General features: G+C 40.7%; 1 protein-coding gene and 1 long non-coding RNA gene across 3 annotated transcripts in view; one reads left to right on the top strand and one right to left on the bottom strand.

Annotated features, from left to right (window-relative positions):
- The window catches only part of LOC134378034 (uncharacterized), a 34,777-nt gene that overhangs the window by 3,826 nt on the left and 14,225 nt on the right, over positions 1–16,726 (bottom strand). The window lies entirely within an intron of this gene.
- The window catches only part of LOC134378032 (pantetheinase-like), a 34,919-nt gene continuing 20,266 nt past the window's right edge, over positions 2,074–16,726 (top strand). The window contains exons 1-4 of the mRNA XM_063096945.1: positions 2,074–2,611; positions 4,392–4,561; positions 4,798–5,047; positions 6,369–6,499. Of these exons, the coding sequence (XP_062953015.1) occupies positions 4,838–5,047; positions 6,369–6,499 (341 nt within the window). The 5' untranslated portion in view covers positions 2,074–2,611; positions 4,392–4,561; positions 4,798–4,837. The remainder of the gene's footprint in view (positions 2,612–4,391; positions 4,562–4,797; positions 5,048–6,368; positions 6,500–16,726) is intronic.

Genomic DNA, 16,726 nt, shown 5'->3' with positions numbered 1-16,726 from the left:
TTTGACTCTTGCAGTCTATTTGTATGGAAGTTTGATACTTGGAATGAAAATAAAAAAGAATTTTCTCCTTTAGATCACACCTCGTTTCTTTCTGAAATTATTCTACCCTAAAACCTACCCAATCCTGGTTAAGCCACCTTGCAGTACTCAGAGATTTGTTGCAATCTGTGTTAGGGTGGGTGTTTCCTTAGAAAGGGCTGCCCTGTCACCTTTCACCCAGCTACCTTTGGTCCATTTGCCTGGCTCTCGGAGTACTTTTTCTGACTGGTCACTGATTAACTCTGGGAAGAGACACTCATGAGCGCAGGTGGGTTCTCTGGGATCAGGGGGGGGGGGGTGAGTTGAGGATCGCCGAGTTTGGAGACACCTCTTATCTCCACAAAAATAATGACAACTGCATTTCTAGATTTTTCCTAGATGTTTACTCCCACCCAGTATAATTCAAGCCCATACCAGAATGCAGAGACATTTGGGGCAGCAGAAAATGCCTTTAGTCTCCCCACACCCATTTTTCCTGGATTCTTTTCCAGGGGTTATGACACTCAGATCCTAGAATTGTACCTGTGCCCTGGATTTCTCTGTGTGGGAAGTGGGCAGAGCCCCTCTTTATTGCCTAGTATTGGTTCCTGCTAGTCTTCTTTCTTTCTCTCCCTAGACAGTTGTTTGGAGGCTGTGTTATGCACCCTGGTGGCCCTGGCAATGTTGCAACCTCTCACCTCATGCACTCTTATGTAAGCCAACCTCTGTCCCCTCTCTCTATTAGAACGAACTTCAAAAGCAAGCCATATGGTCATTTCTCAGCTCTTATTCTACATGACAAAACAAATGAGCTGCCCCTTTAAAGTTGTTCAACCCCTCATCTTTTCAAACCCCATGCTTTTTATTATCTTTGACCTCTTGCCTCTCCTCCCCCCACCCCACTTCTGATTTTACATATATGATCTATGAATGAGGATCTCTGCTAGACTCTGCTCACACAGCTGTGTCTTCCTTATCTAAACTCTTTCTTTGGAGAGAGAAGCCTCTATTATGGCTTCAATTAGTATTTCTGATACAGCAGAGATCAACTCACAGTGAGAAAAAAAAAAAAATTCATGAGTGCCAGTTAAGGACACATGGTAACGTATAGGGGCTACATTATAAGTGAGAAAATACTTTTGTTAAGTCCTATGGCAAAAATAATATATTTTTACAATGTAAACAACTTTATCAGCTAGATTAATGTCAATAATAGAATTGACATGGTGTTGAAACCATTAAATATAATCTAAAGGCATATATATACAGTATTTAGTAGTAACACAGATTCAAATTTGTAATCTTTTTTATTTTTCTTTTTAAAAGATGACTGGTAAGGAGATCTTAACCCTTGACTTGGTGTTGTCAGCACCACGCTCTCCCAAGTGAGCCAAGTAATCTTTTATCACACCCTCACGTGTGCACACACAGATACACATATGTGTGCACAAGGCTCTTCAGAGCTCACCAAGGGAAGGGTGAGAGGCTGTGCCCAGCCCACTCAGTCCTTGTTTTCCCCTCCTTTCCCCTTGTTTCTGGTTCTGTCTGCTTGAGCCAGGCAGGACATGCTCCCAAGTTCCTTTTGGGGAAAACGCCTGTATTTGTGTCATCACTGCTCTGTCAGCAAAGTTCAGACTATTGTGGGTCTTGTCCCTACCGTAGGCAGTGGGATGTCACATTTTCCTGTCAAGATGAAATCTGCTCCATCCATGCAGGTTGGGTTGGAGGGGTCTGGAGGTATTACTTCAGGCTTTTTTCTACATTCAAAGTCATGTTGCTAGGTACAATTCCTCAGTCTCTACTGTCTACGAGCAGAAGGGTTTAGTTTGTGGAACTTGGCAGGCTGCAGGTAGCTTATCAAAGGTGACGTGGCATTAGGGATCAGGAGACCCAGCTCAGGGACTGTGGTAGAGCTGTTGGTGCCTCCTAGCTCTAGAGCCAACTGATGATACTGCACGGCCAGAGCTGCAATATTTCGTCTCTACACTCGCTCATGGCTGGTATGTGCAAGGTAATCCAGGCGTGCCAGATTCATGTCGTGGTAATGTAGGGGGAGGGAAAGAGTTATATAGTCCTATTCTTTAGTCTCAGGCGTTTAGTGAGCCTGTACTCCTGCGCTGTGACCTTGACAAGTGCTTCTCAGCCTTTTTTATCCACCCTTTTCTCCCACCCTAAATTGGGACAAGCCTAAACTAGAGCTGGGATTTTCCCCTCCCCCCACGTCAAAGATGACAGGCGCCGCAGAAGGAGCTTTCCGGAAGGGAGGTTAGGCTCTGATATCTCTTGAGGACAGGCTTTTTTTAAAAAAAAAAAAAAGGAATAGAATTGAATGCTCTGGGCATATTTCAAAATGAGTGTATTTCACCTCTCCCTGCAAGAAGCACGAGGGGGATTTTTGCCCTGATTTTTGTCCATTTGCCCTGGGAAACTGGTAGCGCTCCTGGCAATAAAAAGCACAAAAGTGGGAGGGCTCCGCTCCTCCCCCTAGAGTTTTAACTCTCCAGGTTGTCTACACTGAGCCTCCAGCCACTCATCAATCAGTTTAAGTGATCCTACTGGTACTGGCTCCAGCAGTGAGTGGACTCTGCTCCCGGTAAGCTTTTGTCCTCCGTATTTGCCTGTCTCTCCAATCTGGGGGGCAGCAGTTTGTCCTGTGACTCAATTCTCTGACGCATCTAAGAAAAGTTGTTGATTTTTAATTGTTCAATTGTTTTTTTCTTCTTGTGAGGATGTGATAGACGACTGCCAAGCTCTTTACAAGTTGCACTTGAAAACTCAGTGGGAGGTTCTTATATAATATTTCCAACCTAGGAAGGTTAAAGAAGTGATTTTCTAACCCCTTAGGAATTCATTCCAGTTTTAACTTCTATGTCAGAGCTTCCTTTTAGAAAGTGTTATGTAACAATTAGAACTTGCAAGGCATGCAGTTTCCCCACCCACTCGGCGTGGAATGTCCCTCAGGGCCAGCAAGCAGCCCGAGGGAGCTGGTGTTTACTCAGGAGGTCCGGGCAACCGCCACCTCTAGGTTATTTTGGTAATCCCAGAATAAATTTATTACTATCACTGAAGTAAAAAAGCCCAGACATGCTCATTTGCAAATTGAATTATAAAAACACCATTCAAAATCAAATATACCTAAAAATAAAATAGCTAATCATAAACACTAATTCTGTAAATATTATACTTATTCACAACTGAAACAAAATTTGCCTACTTATTCCATATCAAAACCTATAAGCTCTTTCTCCATTTTATATTATTTTTCTTTCACTCCATCTTTAGCTATTGTTTTCGTTACTGGCTGGCTGTTAAGGGGATCGCTATTGTTTTCGTTATTGGCTGGCTGTTAAGGGGATCCGAACCTTTGATCTTGGTGTTATAACACCACGCTCTAACCCACTGAGCTAACCGGCCAGCCTGTCTCTAGCTGTTCTTCATACTTCCTCTCGCTCTTTATACTTCCCTCTCATTGCCTCTGTTGTAAGCAGCCTCTAAGGCAGTCCTCGATGATTCCTGCTTCATTAATGCCCTTGTGTAATCCCCGCCCGTGGAGTGTGGGCTGGACCTACTACTGACTATGCTTTTAATGGGTAGAATACAACAAAAGCTATGAGGTGTCACTTTCCAGATTAGATTACAAAGAGAATGTCGCTTCCATCTTGGGGGGGTTCTCTTGCTCCCTGGCTCAGAGAGAATCCAGATACCATATGAGCTCCCCTGTGGTGATGCTAGGAACGCCAGTCTCTGGGTAGCAGGTAAGGAGGTCCTGAGGCCTGCCATCAGTCATGTGAAGGAGTCTGGAGCTTGGAAATGAATCCTCCTTGAGTCAAGACTTGCGATAACTGTAGCCCTGGTAGCAGCTCAGTTGCAGCCTTTGAAAGAGACCCTGGGCCAGAGGCACCCAGCTAAGTTGCCTCTAGATTCCTGACTCACAGAATATGTGAGATAATGTATGTTTGCTTTTTGGAGCCACTAAATTTTGGGATAATTCGTTATATTGCAATAGATAATGAGTAACTCATTTGTATTCCTCTTTATCCTGGCTTCCTTATTTTGAGGAAACTAAAGTCAGTGAAAGTGTGGAGCTCAAATGTTTACATGATGATAGTAATAATAATTTCAAAATTGTAAAGCTACTTATTCTTCAAATTACATGTACTGCTATATGTTGAAGTTCTAACATATGAATTCCATAAATTCATATGTTGAAGTCCTAACCACCAGTACCTCAATATGTGACTTTATTTGGAAATGGGCTCGTTTCAGAGCTAATTAGTTAAGATCAGGTCATAATGGAGATCTAATTAGTTAAGATGAGGTCATACTGGAGTAGGGTGGACACTAAATTTAATGACTGGTGTTCTTATCAAAAGGGGAAATTTGGACACAGACGCACAACCAGGGAGAACATTGTCTGAAGAGGAGGGAGAAGACGGCCGTCTACAAGCCAAGGAGAGAAGTCTGGAACAGACCCTCCCCTCACAGCCCTCAGGAGTAACCAGCCCTGCTGACACTTCATCTGGGACTTCTATCTTCCAGAACTGTGAGACAATACATTTTTGTTGCTTACACCACCCAGTCTGTGATTCTTTGTTAGGCAACCTTAGCAAACTAATACCCACACAATTCCTGCTGGATCCCCACAAATCTCTACAGTAAGGGAGGGTGTTTGTTGTCTAAGAATGGTGTGAAGCCATATGTTTCTTTTGTAATTTATTTTTAAGGTATTAAGTTCTGAGAACCACGTGATTTATTGTGCTTTCTCTCTATAAATTTTAGGGCAGGCTCTGTTTTGCAGCAGTCACTGGACTTTGGAACAATGACTTCTCAGTTGCTGGCTTATGTGGCAATTTCAGCTTTCTGTGTCTTAAAAGCCAGCTCCCTGGATACTTTCATTGCAGCTGTTTATGAGCATGCAGTGATATTGCCCAATGCCACCCTAACACCAGTGTCTCGTGAAGAGGCGTTCGAATTAATGAGCCAGAATCTAGATGTCTTGGAAGGAGCAATCACGGCCGCAGCAAAGCAGGTACTATCTCTGCCATCTCTGCAGTGTGCTGGGTTCTGTGAAAAAGGATGGGGTCTGAGGAGACAACCTCACTGTCCAGATGGATTACACTTTTGGATGACATATATTTCAGGGTAGCTAAGAACCTTTGTTTTACAATTAGAATCCTACTTTCCTCTTGATTTTTAGTACAAGGACACTATTACACTTCCCAGACAGTGAGAACAAAGTGAAGAAAAGAACGGTTCAGTCATCATGAAGAAGCAATAGACCTTTGAGGAACTTGCTTTAAATTCAACAATTTTGTTCTTCTTTTCTGCTACAGATGGAGAACAGAGGATAATTGGGTCAGGAACCAGGTGCTATTCTTAGAGCATGAGTGGCCTTGGTGTACTCTTGTTCTTTCAAGAGTTTGCACGTTTTAAGATAAGTTTGTAGCTGAAGACAATTAAACTTAAGTTGCAAATTACTTACCAGTGTGTATTGCGTACTTTGTACTTTGTTTTAATTAAAAGATAGAAGGGTATATGTGAATGCATAGTAAGTCCTTGAGTTGAATAAAGGGTTAAGTTTAAAGCTAATCACACACTATAAACGTGTGGTTTGAATGAATATGGCTTAAATAAGACATGCACAGGTTAGGTATAAACCAAGATATATGAAGTGTGATGAAAGTCATGGATACATACACATTACATGTATCTATCAATATATAGTATTATATATACTAAAGTTGGAAAGGTTATCAGGAGTTCTGATGTTCTTTTTCATTCTTAGTACAACTATTTTCTAAAAGACCATAGCAGAGGTGCCCAGGTTAGCTCAGGGAGTGCTTCTAGGCTTGGCATAGCTCGGGTAACCAGTGGGTGACCTCCTCGCCCCCCTTCTGAGGAGCAGGAATCATGCTTGCAGGGTATGGTGAAAGGAAGGCTGGAACGGAGGAGGAGGTAAACAGAGAATTTGATTTATAAATCAATCCTGACAGTGTCAGGCACAGCCATCTCCCAAAGTTCAGGGAGAGGGGTGATTTTGGGAAGAGCTGGGTTTATAGTTAATAATTGCCACAGGTGGCAGAGCTGTGAGTGACCTGAAAATTTATATTAATGTTTATGAAAGAATGAAAACATTATATAGAGATGATGATGGCAGGATGAGAAAATTAAAGTGCTTGGGAAAAGAAAATAAATTATAACAATATAGAAAACAAAGGAATAAGAGTAAAAGGGGGGTGGGAAAGCCCAGGTGGTTGTTACTCAGCCACTCAGTTCCTCCGTTCCTTTTGCAGGTTCTGTCTTTATTTTCCCATTTGAGAAATATTTTACTTAAACTACATTTTTAACAGGGTGCACATATTATTGTGACTCCAGAAGATGGTATTTACGGCTGGAACTTCTCCAGGGAAACTCTCTACCCATACTTGGAGGATATCCCAGACCCTCAAGTAAACTGGATCCCCTGTAATGATCCTAACAGGTAAAGAGACAGATTGTGAAAAATTCAGTCATGAACCTCAACTTGTTTTACCTGGGAAAGCTTTGTTGAGGATCATTGCATAGATGCACTATCAACTCTATTTTAAAACAGTTTATTTTTCATCTACTATGGATATATATATTAGGAAAGTGAATATGAATAATGAAATCCCAGAAATCAGTGCTGAAAGGTAGCTTAGATATCATCCCATTCAATGTGAATATCTCTCCATGGAGAGAATGCATCTGGAAAGCTGACAGCATAATTTGCACAGGGTCACAGGGGTGGTTAGTTAGTAGAGAACAAGATCTAAACTCTTGTCTTTGATTTCTTGCCACTGAACAGAAAAATACCTGCCTGTGTAACTCTGTAATTTGAAAACTGTGAGCAAATGGCAAAATTGAGTCTCATGTCAGTTTAGGATTAGTAATTTTCCTTTCCCATTGATAAAATATCTGATGAAGTTAATGTACTAAAATCCTTAAAGTTTAAGCTGATAACCGAGGAAGTGATAGAGCAGAACTGGGTAAGTTCAAATCAGGTTTAGACTAAAGAGACATGAAGTACGATGAAGGCAGCACTGTTAATCTTAACGTAAGCAAACCAGTGTCTTATACACCTAAAAAATATCTCGTCGGTTAACACACTACTTTCCCAATGCACCATGGCTAAAAGGAGTCATCTTTTAGAAATGTTCTCAACACCACACCAACTAACTACTGTAACTGCTTATAGAGATAGCCTAATTTTGACAAAATTTAATATTATTTATCTTAATTGTTGCTTTGCGTTGCTTCGCCCCCCACAGATTTGTCACCCCACTTCCCCTGGGTGACGGAGATGCAAAGGATTACTCAAAGCCCATCTCTACTGAGCAGTGAGAGGCCCTGAAGTGGTTAATCTCCCTGGCAATGCCCAAGCAAGAGCCAACCCTTCCATTTGGGAAACTAATGCCAAATTGGGGTTCTCTTCCTGCATTTATTTTCCGGACCAGGAAGTTACAGGAAGAGAACAAAGGTGGGGTTATAGTTTAACAATATAGGCTGGTAACTTTCAGTGAAACAAGCCAGATGACATTCCAGTAGACAATTAAGTGATCTTACAGCAATCTCTCAGTATCTTTACAAAACAACCAGTAACTAGTCTGTCTTTGAGCCAGCAACCTGCTGTGCGACAATCCTTATCTTGCAACAGAGACTTATAGCCTGAGGGAAATTTCCAGTCCTTGCAAGGTCAATATTTGAAACTGCAAGGCTTTGGAAAACCAGGCCCTGTTAAGTACATAGGCTTTTTAGTATATTCCACACTTAATCATTTCCCTTTGTTCACGTTTCATTGTATCATAAGTATTCCTCATATCTCCCATGCCAGAGCTTCAGTTTCTAAAATGTAAGAACTCTATTGTCACTTCCATTGTGAATTGAATTGATTTGTTTCTGAATGGCCTTCCCTAGAACCAAATTTCCAAGGTTCTTCTGAATATCTCCACAAAGATGTCCCATCAGTTCCGTTTTGAGGAGCCTGGTTGCACCTTCATGTTTTATATCAACTAATGACATCTCTATTTCTTGTCTTAATTCATTCATTTCTATAATTTTTTTAAGTACCTATTTTATCCAGGCACTGTTCTGGGCAGGAGAGTGAACCAAATAGATTAAAAATCTCTGTCTCCCTGAGGTTTATATTCTAGTGTGGGGAGATGGTAAATTTTAAATTTTTATTGGTTTATTTACTTCTTGGCAGCTGGCTGGTACAGGTATTGAATCCCAGACCTTGGTGTTATCAGCACTTTATTAACCAACTGAGCTAGATGGCCAGCCTGGCACATTTTTTAAAAAAGATAATCATCTAGCTATCTAGCTGTTTATCTTTATCTATGTATCTATCATCTATCTATGATATGAGATGGAGATAAGTATTTTGGAGAAAAATAAAGCAGAGAAGGTGACTCTGGTGGCAAGCATGGGGCTGAGATTTTTAACAGGTTATCAGAGGGCTTCACAGTGACATTTCAGAAAAAACCTGAAGGAAGTGAGGGACTAGGTCATATGGGTTTTTGAGAAAAGAATATCCCAGGCCAAGGGAATTCCAAGTTCCAAGATCCTGTAGTCAGAGTCTGTGTCTGGCATATTAGGAACAATGAGTAGGTAAGTGAGGTTGAAGTAACAAGAGGGAGGGGAGCAAAGTCTGTGGTGGAGGCAGATAGGTGGGAGGAACTTGATTGCAAAGGCTTCATGGAGTGTAATGACTTTTTGCTTGAGGGAGAAGGTAGCCACTGGGGAGTTTTGAGCAGAGAAGTGACATACCCTGACTTAAGTTTTATGAGGGTCACTCTGGCAGCTATGTAGAAAATAGACTCTAGGGGTTAGGTCAACAAAAGACGGGACAGGCAGAGAGATGATGTCTTAGCCCAGGATGGTAGAAGTTTAGGTACTGAGAAGTGGCCAGATTCTGAATCAAGTTTGAAGGTCTCATGGACAGGTTTTGCGGAAAGATTAGATGTAGGATGTTAAGGGAAAGAGAGGAGTCAAGCTCTTTTCCTCCTCACAGACAGTCCAATATCACATCTTGTTCAGTATGTTTGATATATCCACAAAGTCAATTGCATTCTTTTCTTAGTCACCCACCTTTTTGGCCCTACATTTCTCTTTTTAATTTAATTTTTTTATTTAGCATTTATACTTCACATGGTTCTAGAAGGATTTGAAGTTCTTTATTATATATAATATAATTAAAAAATAGGACAGTTTAGTTATAAAGACAAACTAGAAGCCGTATGAATAAAGTAGAGGAAGTAGTTGTTACAAGGCATCATGGTAGTGAGCTGATCATTACAATTTGACATGAAGTATAGCTCTGAGAGTTTCCGGGAGGCTAAGAGAGAAATAATTTAGCTCAGAAGATTTCATTGACCCATAGAAGAAAGCTCACAGATTTCTTGAGAGACAATCTATGTCCAATAATCTAACTCAATGATGAATCTATTTATTCAACATTTTTTTCATTAACTACTTCTTGTACCAGGCACTCTACTTTGTGAGTGTGTAGGTAGCATCTTTTACTACAGTGAATGCCTGCACCTATGATCAAGGTGATCTGGTTTACAGATTAAAAGAGTCATTCATTCGTTTAATAAGTTAAAAAAAGGCTTGTCCAATTAGCTAGCCCATATGGAAAAGTATTTTGATATTTGAGCACATATTAATTTATACTATTGTTTTAGGGGTTTGTGTGCATACATTGTTTCTCCAGCAAGACTAAATGCTTTTTAAGCACAGCAGCCGTGTCTGGTACTTCTGTGTTTCCTACATTCTGTATTTGGACAGCTCTGCCTGGAATGTCCTTTCCCCAGATGGTCACATGCCTAGCATGGTCATATGCCCAGTGCATGTTGAATATTTAAGGTATACTTATTTTAAGTTGGTAATGTCTTCTTCAATAACTGATGATTTTTGTTATACCTAGTGATTGAACATTTTGAAAGCAGTCTTAGAAAATGCATTTTTTTTTAAAGATGACTGGTAAGAGGATCTTAACCCTTGACTTGGTGTTGTTAGCACCACACTCTCCCAAGTGAGCTAACCAGTCATCCCTATATAGGGATCCGAACTCATGGCCTTGGTGTTATCAGCACCACACTCTCCCAAGTGAGCCACGGGTCGGCCCTAGAAAATGCATTTTAATTATTCTGTTTCACCTCCTTATTCTGTTCCCAGGTCAAAGCGCTTCTGTCTCCTACTACATTAAGGACTTAGCAAATATATGGATGAAACCACAAGCAGATTTCAGGCTCACATAAGTCAACTGCAGTTTAAAACTCCACATCAGGACATGTAATCTAACAAAGAATTTTGGAGCATTTTCTGTGTCTAGAAAACAGTCTGAGAAATGTAGCTTAAGTAGAAATATATTAAAAAATATAGTGCACTTTCAAGATTAATAAAGACAATAGGAAAGTATGTTTGTAATCAGAACTGTCTCAGAAATCCAAAACACTAGGCTTCTATTTTATATATCTACTTGAGATAACTAAGAAGTCTTGGGGTAAATATGTTTCAAATGGTTCAGTGTGTTGTATTTAAATCTGTGCATTTCAGATTTTAATCAAAACAAATGTGGGAAAAACTATCAAGTGGCCATTCTTTATTATAAATATGTTAAAATAATGATTTTCTAGATGTGTTATCCTATCTCTCTTGATCTTTTTCAAGGATATGTTTTGTAGGTGATTGCTATGATTTTGCTTATATTAATTGTATAAATTTGTTTGTAGATCTAATGGCCAAGATTTGATATTTAAAGAGAGCTTTTCATTACTATTTGCCAGAAGATAGCACCAAATTTTCATTCATCTAACAGATATCTCAGCCTTCTTAGGTAGTTTTCAATGACCTAGAGTACACCATTTCTCATCTCAGAGTTGTACAATAGAGATAACTATGGCTGTATATTAAATATTCTAAGGTCTCACTTTTCTTTTTTAATAATATATATATATTTATTAATTTCAATGTCAATTGATAAGGAACAAATTTAACACAAAGATTAATGTCCTTAATGAAAAAAAAAAAAACTCTTAAAAGTGAATTAGAAAAATCTAAGCAGAAACTTGATGAAGGACATGAGCAGATAAGTTGCACGCCCCGTAGAAACACTCATGTCTACAAGTATACTCTAAGATGTTGTTGGTGGGGAGTGAGAAAGGGGGGTGGGGCTAAGGCCCTGGGACCCCCATCTCAGGGCCCCTGGGGCTTTTGGTTCCAGCTCCATGATCAGCCTGGTTGTGCTATGGTGGCAGTGGGTAGGGCTGAGGCCCTTGGCTACCGCTTTCATTTTCAGGGCCCAAGGGGTGAATGACATGGCTCCCGCGTGCTCACTGGACTTGGATCACTCTCACTTTTCAAAATTGTATTTTAATTTCTTTATTGGGGCAACTACTGGAAACTGATAAAGAATATAGAAATCAAACATTAGCAAATCTTCTAGTATTTTCACTATTCCATATTGGCTGGCACTGCCCTAGCCAACACTTGCTGCCTCTTATCTGAACTATGGCAACAGCTTCCCAATTAGTCCTCTACATTTAGTCACTCACCATTCTAGTACATTCTACACTTAGTGCTCTATTAATCTTTACAAAGAAAATTCCAATCATGTTACTTCTGTCCTCAAAGCCTTTCATAGTATCTCTTCATTTACTAAATTTGTAATAGGTATCTTAACTTCTTGTGCAAAATTCTATATCCTATGACCCCAAATACATCTTTTAAATTCTCCTTTTCCATTTTCTTCCCTAAGGGAACCTCAGCTCTGACCAGACCAAGTAGTTGCCTGACAACACTTCCATTTTGCTACCTCCAACTTCTTTTTCCCCTAAACTTTGACTACCTACATACCTCATGTAAGTCCACTCATACAGTTGTCTTTTGGGAATTGGCTTATTTCACTTTGCATAATGTCCTCAAGGTTCATCCATGTTGTAGCATGTGTTAGTATTTCCTTCCTATTTCTGTGAAGAATGTCATTGGTATTTTTATGGGGATTGCATTGAACCTATAGATAGCTTTGGGATGTATGGACATTTTTACAATGTTAATTCTTCCAATCCATGAACATGGAATGTCTTTCTATCTTTTCAAGTCCTCTTTAGTTTCCTTCATCAGTGATTAATAGTCTGATTGTAGCAAACTTTCACCTCCTTGATTAAATTGATTCCTAGGTATTTTATTTTTTTGGTGACTATTGTAAATGGGCTTGCTTTCTTGATTTCTTTTTCTGCTAGTTCATTGTTGAAGTATAAAAACACTGCCTGATTTTTACATGTTGATTTTGTACACTGCAACTTTACTGAAATCACTTATCAGCTCTGAGAGTTTTTTGGTAGAGTCTTTAGGTTTTTCTATATATAGGATCATGTCATCTGCAAAAAGGGACAGTTTGATTTCATCTTTTCCAATCTGCATGCTCTCTATTTCTTTCTCTTGCCTAATTGCTCTGGCCAGTACTTCCAATACTATGTTAAATAGGAGGGGTGAGAGTGAGCATGTTTGTCTTGTTCCTGTTCTTAAGGGAAAGGTTTTCAGCTTTTCTCCATTCAAGATGATATTGGTGGTGGATTTGTCTTATATGGCTTTTATTGTGTTGAGATATTTTCCTTCTGTACCTAATTTGCTGAGAGTCTTTACCATGAAGGGATTTAAAATTTGTCAAATGCTTTTGCTGCATCTATTGAGATAATCATATGGTTTTTGTCCTTGATTTTTTTGATGTGGTGTATCACATTTATTGACTTGCATATGATGAACCATCCTTGCATCCCTGCGATGAATCCCATCTGATCATGGTGTATAATTTTTTTAAGTGTTGCTGCTTTCTGTTTGCTAATATTTTGTTGAGGATTTTTGTGTCAATGTTCATCAGATATATTGGCCTGTAGTTTTCTTTCTTTGCTGTGTCTTTGTCTGGTTTTGGTATCAGAGTGATGCTGGCTTCATGGAATGAGTTTGGGAGATTGGCCTCTGTTTCAATTTTTTGGAATAGTTTGAAGAGAACTGGTATTAATTCCTTTTTAATGGATTTGGTAGAATTCAGCAGTAAAGGCATCCAGTCCTGGGCTTTTCTCTGTTGGGAGACTGCTGATTACTGTTTCAATCTTGTTTCTTGTTATTGGTCTGTTCAGGTTTTTTATGTCTTCTTGCTTAAGTCCTGGTAGTTTGTATGTGTCTAGAAATTTGTTCATTTCCTCCAGGTTTTCAGGTTTGTTAGTGTATAGTTGTTCATATTAGTCTCTAATGATTCTTTGTATTTCTGAAGATCAGTGGTAATGTCTCCTTTTTCATTTCTGATTTTTGTTATTTGTGTCTTCTCTCTTCTTTTTTTCAGTTAGCCTAGCTAAATGGTTTGTCTCTCTTGTTTATCTTCTCAAAAAATTAATTTTTTGTTTCATTTATATTTTGTATCAGTTTGGGGGTCTCTATTTCATTTAATTCTGATGTTACCTTAATTATTTCTTTCCATTTATTAATTTTGGGATTTGATTCTTGTTTTCCTACTTCTTTGTGGCATAGAGTTAGGTTGTTTATTTGAAATCTTTCTATTCTTTTGATGTGAGCATTTATTGCAATAAAATTTCCTCTTAGTACTGTTTTTGCTATATCCCACAGGTTTTGGTATGATGTGACTTTACTTTCATTAGGTCCAAGAAATTTTTTGATTTACTGTTTAATTTCTTCTTGGACTCCTTTTAAAGGCTGAAAAATATTCCATTGTATTTTGTTTATCCATCATCCTTAGATGAACAGTTGAGTTGCTTTTACCTTTTAGTTATTGTGAATAATGCTGCTATGAACATGGGTATGAGACCCTGCTTTTCACTTCTTTGGATATAGACTCCACATCCTTGCTCACACTTGCTATTTTGTTTTTTGTTTTTGTTATTGCTTTTGTTTTTATAGTATCCAACCTAATGTAAGGTGGTAGTCATTGTGGTTTTGCTTTGTGTTTATCTAATGATTAATGATGTTGAACATCTTTTTATGTCCTTTCTGGCCATTTGCATACCTTTAAAGAAATGTCTATTTAAGTCTTTTGTGCATTTTATGAGACTGACATACTACCTACTGTGCTAAGATGGCAATAACTCTTTTGCCCATTTTAAGTCAGATTGTTTTGTTAAGTTTTAGGAGCTCTCTATGTATTCTAGGTATTTATATTAATATTTAATGTCCTTTTGTGTCTCTTGTAAACTTCTTTGATTTAAAGTCTATCGTGACTGATATTAGTATAGCCACCCCTACTCTCTTTTGATTACTATTTGCATAGAATATCTTTTTCTTTCCTTTCATGTTCACCCTATTTATGTATTTGGATCTAAAGGGAGTCTATTTTTTTTTGCTGGCTGGCTAGTATGGGAATCAGAACCCTCGACTTTGGTATTACAACACCCCACTCTGACCAATAAAGGGAGTCTCCTGTAGGCAGCATATAGTTAAATTACATTGTTTTCTTCCCCTAAGTGCATCAGAACTTGAATGGATTATGTTTTTTAATCCTTCTGCCAATCTTTCTCTTTTGATCGGAGAATTTAATCCATTTACATTTAAACTAATTACTGGTAAGGAGGGACTTTCTTGTGTCATTTTGCTATATGTTTTCTATATGGCTTATAGCTTCTTTTTCTCTCATTTTCTGCATTACTCTCTTTTGTATTTAGTTGACTTTTCATAATGAAAAATTTTAAGGGTTTTTCAAGATGGCGGCGGCTGCGGCGGCTGGCGCGGAGTAGCTGAGGTGGAAAAGGTGGCCACTGGGCCTCAGGCAGCCGGGAAACTTGTGGACCTTCCTCTGGCCATCTCTTAAGGGAGGACTGCTGCTGCTGGCCGGTCGTGGGGGCTCAACGCCACTTTGCCCCCGGCAGGAGAGGCTGCCTCATTTACAGGCAACAGCTTTGAAGTGTGGAGCAGGAAAAGAACTGATTCTTAGCTGCAAAAGTGAGTCTTGAAACAGGGAACACGGCGCCAGGGCTGCTGTGGATGCAGCCAGGATCCCGGAGGCTGGGGCCGCACTGAAGGCGGCCAGCTGCCCTATCCAGGATTCGAGGTTTCAGGCCAGCATTAAAGAAGACTCCTGGGAGCGCCCGAGCGGCGCCGCGACTGAACAGCCCGAGACGGCAGCGCCGAGAACACGGAAGGCAACAAACCAGAGACAGAGCGAGCGCCCGACCTGGCACAGCACTGTGAGTGATCCCTGGCACAGCTCTGTTCGGGGGGTGGATGCCCACGCGGCTCCCCGCCTGCACCACCAGGCCACTCACTACCCCGGTGCTGCCTCCATTTTCCCAGGTGCGGGCAGCTCCGCCCTGCTCGGCCATCACTGAGCCCATTTGCTTGGCCTGGCGCGGGGCTTTCCGGACCCTGCGGGCCTACCTCCTCTCCCACTCTCTCCACGGTTCTCTAGCAGGGCTGGGGGTGTGGGGCGTCCCGACCAGTTTTGGGAGGGCTAGGAAGTACGGGCGGGCCGACTGTCACTCCACCACACCCTGGACTCCGGCCCCGGTAAACTTCCTGTTACTGGGAGGCAGATACCATCTCTGCGACCACCAGTTTGGAAAAAAGCCTAACGAATTTCTGGTTGGGAATAGTGTGGTAGGAGAGTTCCCAGGTCCGCTTGAACCTGCCGGAGAGCAGGCTGCAGGCGGGCACTAGACTCGGTTTATACCGGGGGGATACAAAGGTGAACAAGACCCGAGAAAGATCTACACAGTGCTACAAAGGCACCCAGAGAGACCGGTCGTCTGTGCCTAGCAGAAACCTGGTAGACTTCCTGGGCGAGGCGGTGCTGAGCAGGGTCTTGAAGGCCCAGCTGATAGGCGAGGGGTGCAGAAGACACGCCCCAACCCAGCACAGTGTGCACAGAGGGGGGAGACGTGCGGCCAGGGAGGCGGAGACTCGACAGAAACCACACACCCGGTGGGGTCGCCACTGCACGATCTAACAGCCTGGGCCAGAGCACACGGAACGGGGAGAAGTCCTGTACAGAAAGTGAAAGCTCAACAGAGATCACACACCCTGTGGTACGTGATCCACCAGCCCAGCAAAGTACAAGCTGACCAGAAAGGTGGATCCCCGGAGAAGCCCAAGACCCGAGGCAACCACACACACAAGACACTAGAGGCCAACTGAGCAGTCACGGTGGGAGCCATACCAAATTGGCAACCACAGCAACATCCTAGTTAGTCATTAGTCTTAAACCGGTGGACTGTGAAACCCCCTGCCACAATGAATACACACCAAAAAAAAGACACCAGAAATACAAAAAATCAAGAAAGTACACCACCAAAAGTTAATAAATCTCATACTCTAGATCCTATAGCACAAGAAGCCCTTGAAATAACTGACAAGGAATTTCGAGTGATAATTCTAAGGAAACTGAATGAGATACAAGAAAAGTCAGCTAGACATCATGATGAAATGAGGAAAAGTATACAGGATCTGAAAGAGGAAATATACAAGGAAATCAATGTCCTGAAAAAAAATGTAGCAGAACTTGCTGAACTGAAGAAGTTATTCAGCGAAATAAAAAACACAACGGAGAGTTTAACCAGCAGGCTTGTCGAAGTTGAAGAGAGAACCTCTGAACTGGAAGATGGGCTGTTTGAAATAACACAAGCAGACAAAAAGAAAGAAAAAAGAATCAAGGACATTGAAGAAAATCTGAGAGAGATATCAG

The sequence above is a fragment of the Cynocephalus volans genome, chromosome 5, assembly GCF_027409185.1.
Source record: "Cynocephalus volans isolate mCynVol1 chromosome 5, mCynVol1.pri, whole genome shotgun sequence".
Lineage (NCBI taxonomy): Eukaryota > Metazoa > Chordata > Mammalia > Dermoptera > Cynocephalidae > Cynocephalus > Cynocephalus volans.
This window is presented reverse-complemented; position numbering and strand designations above follow the sequence as displayed.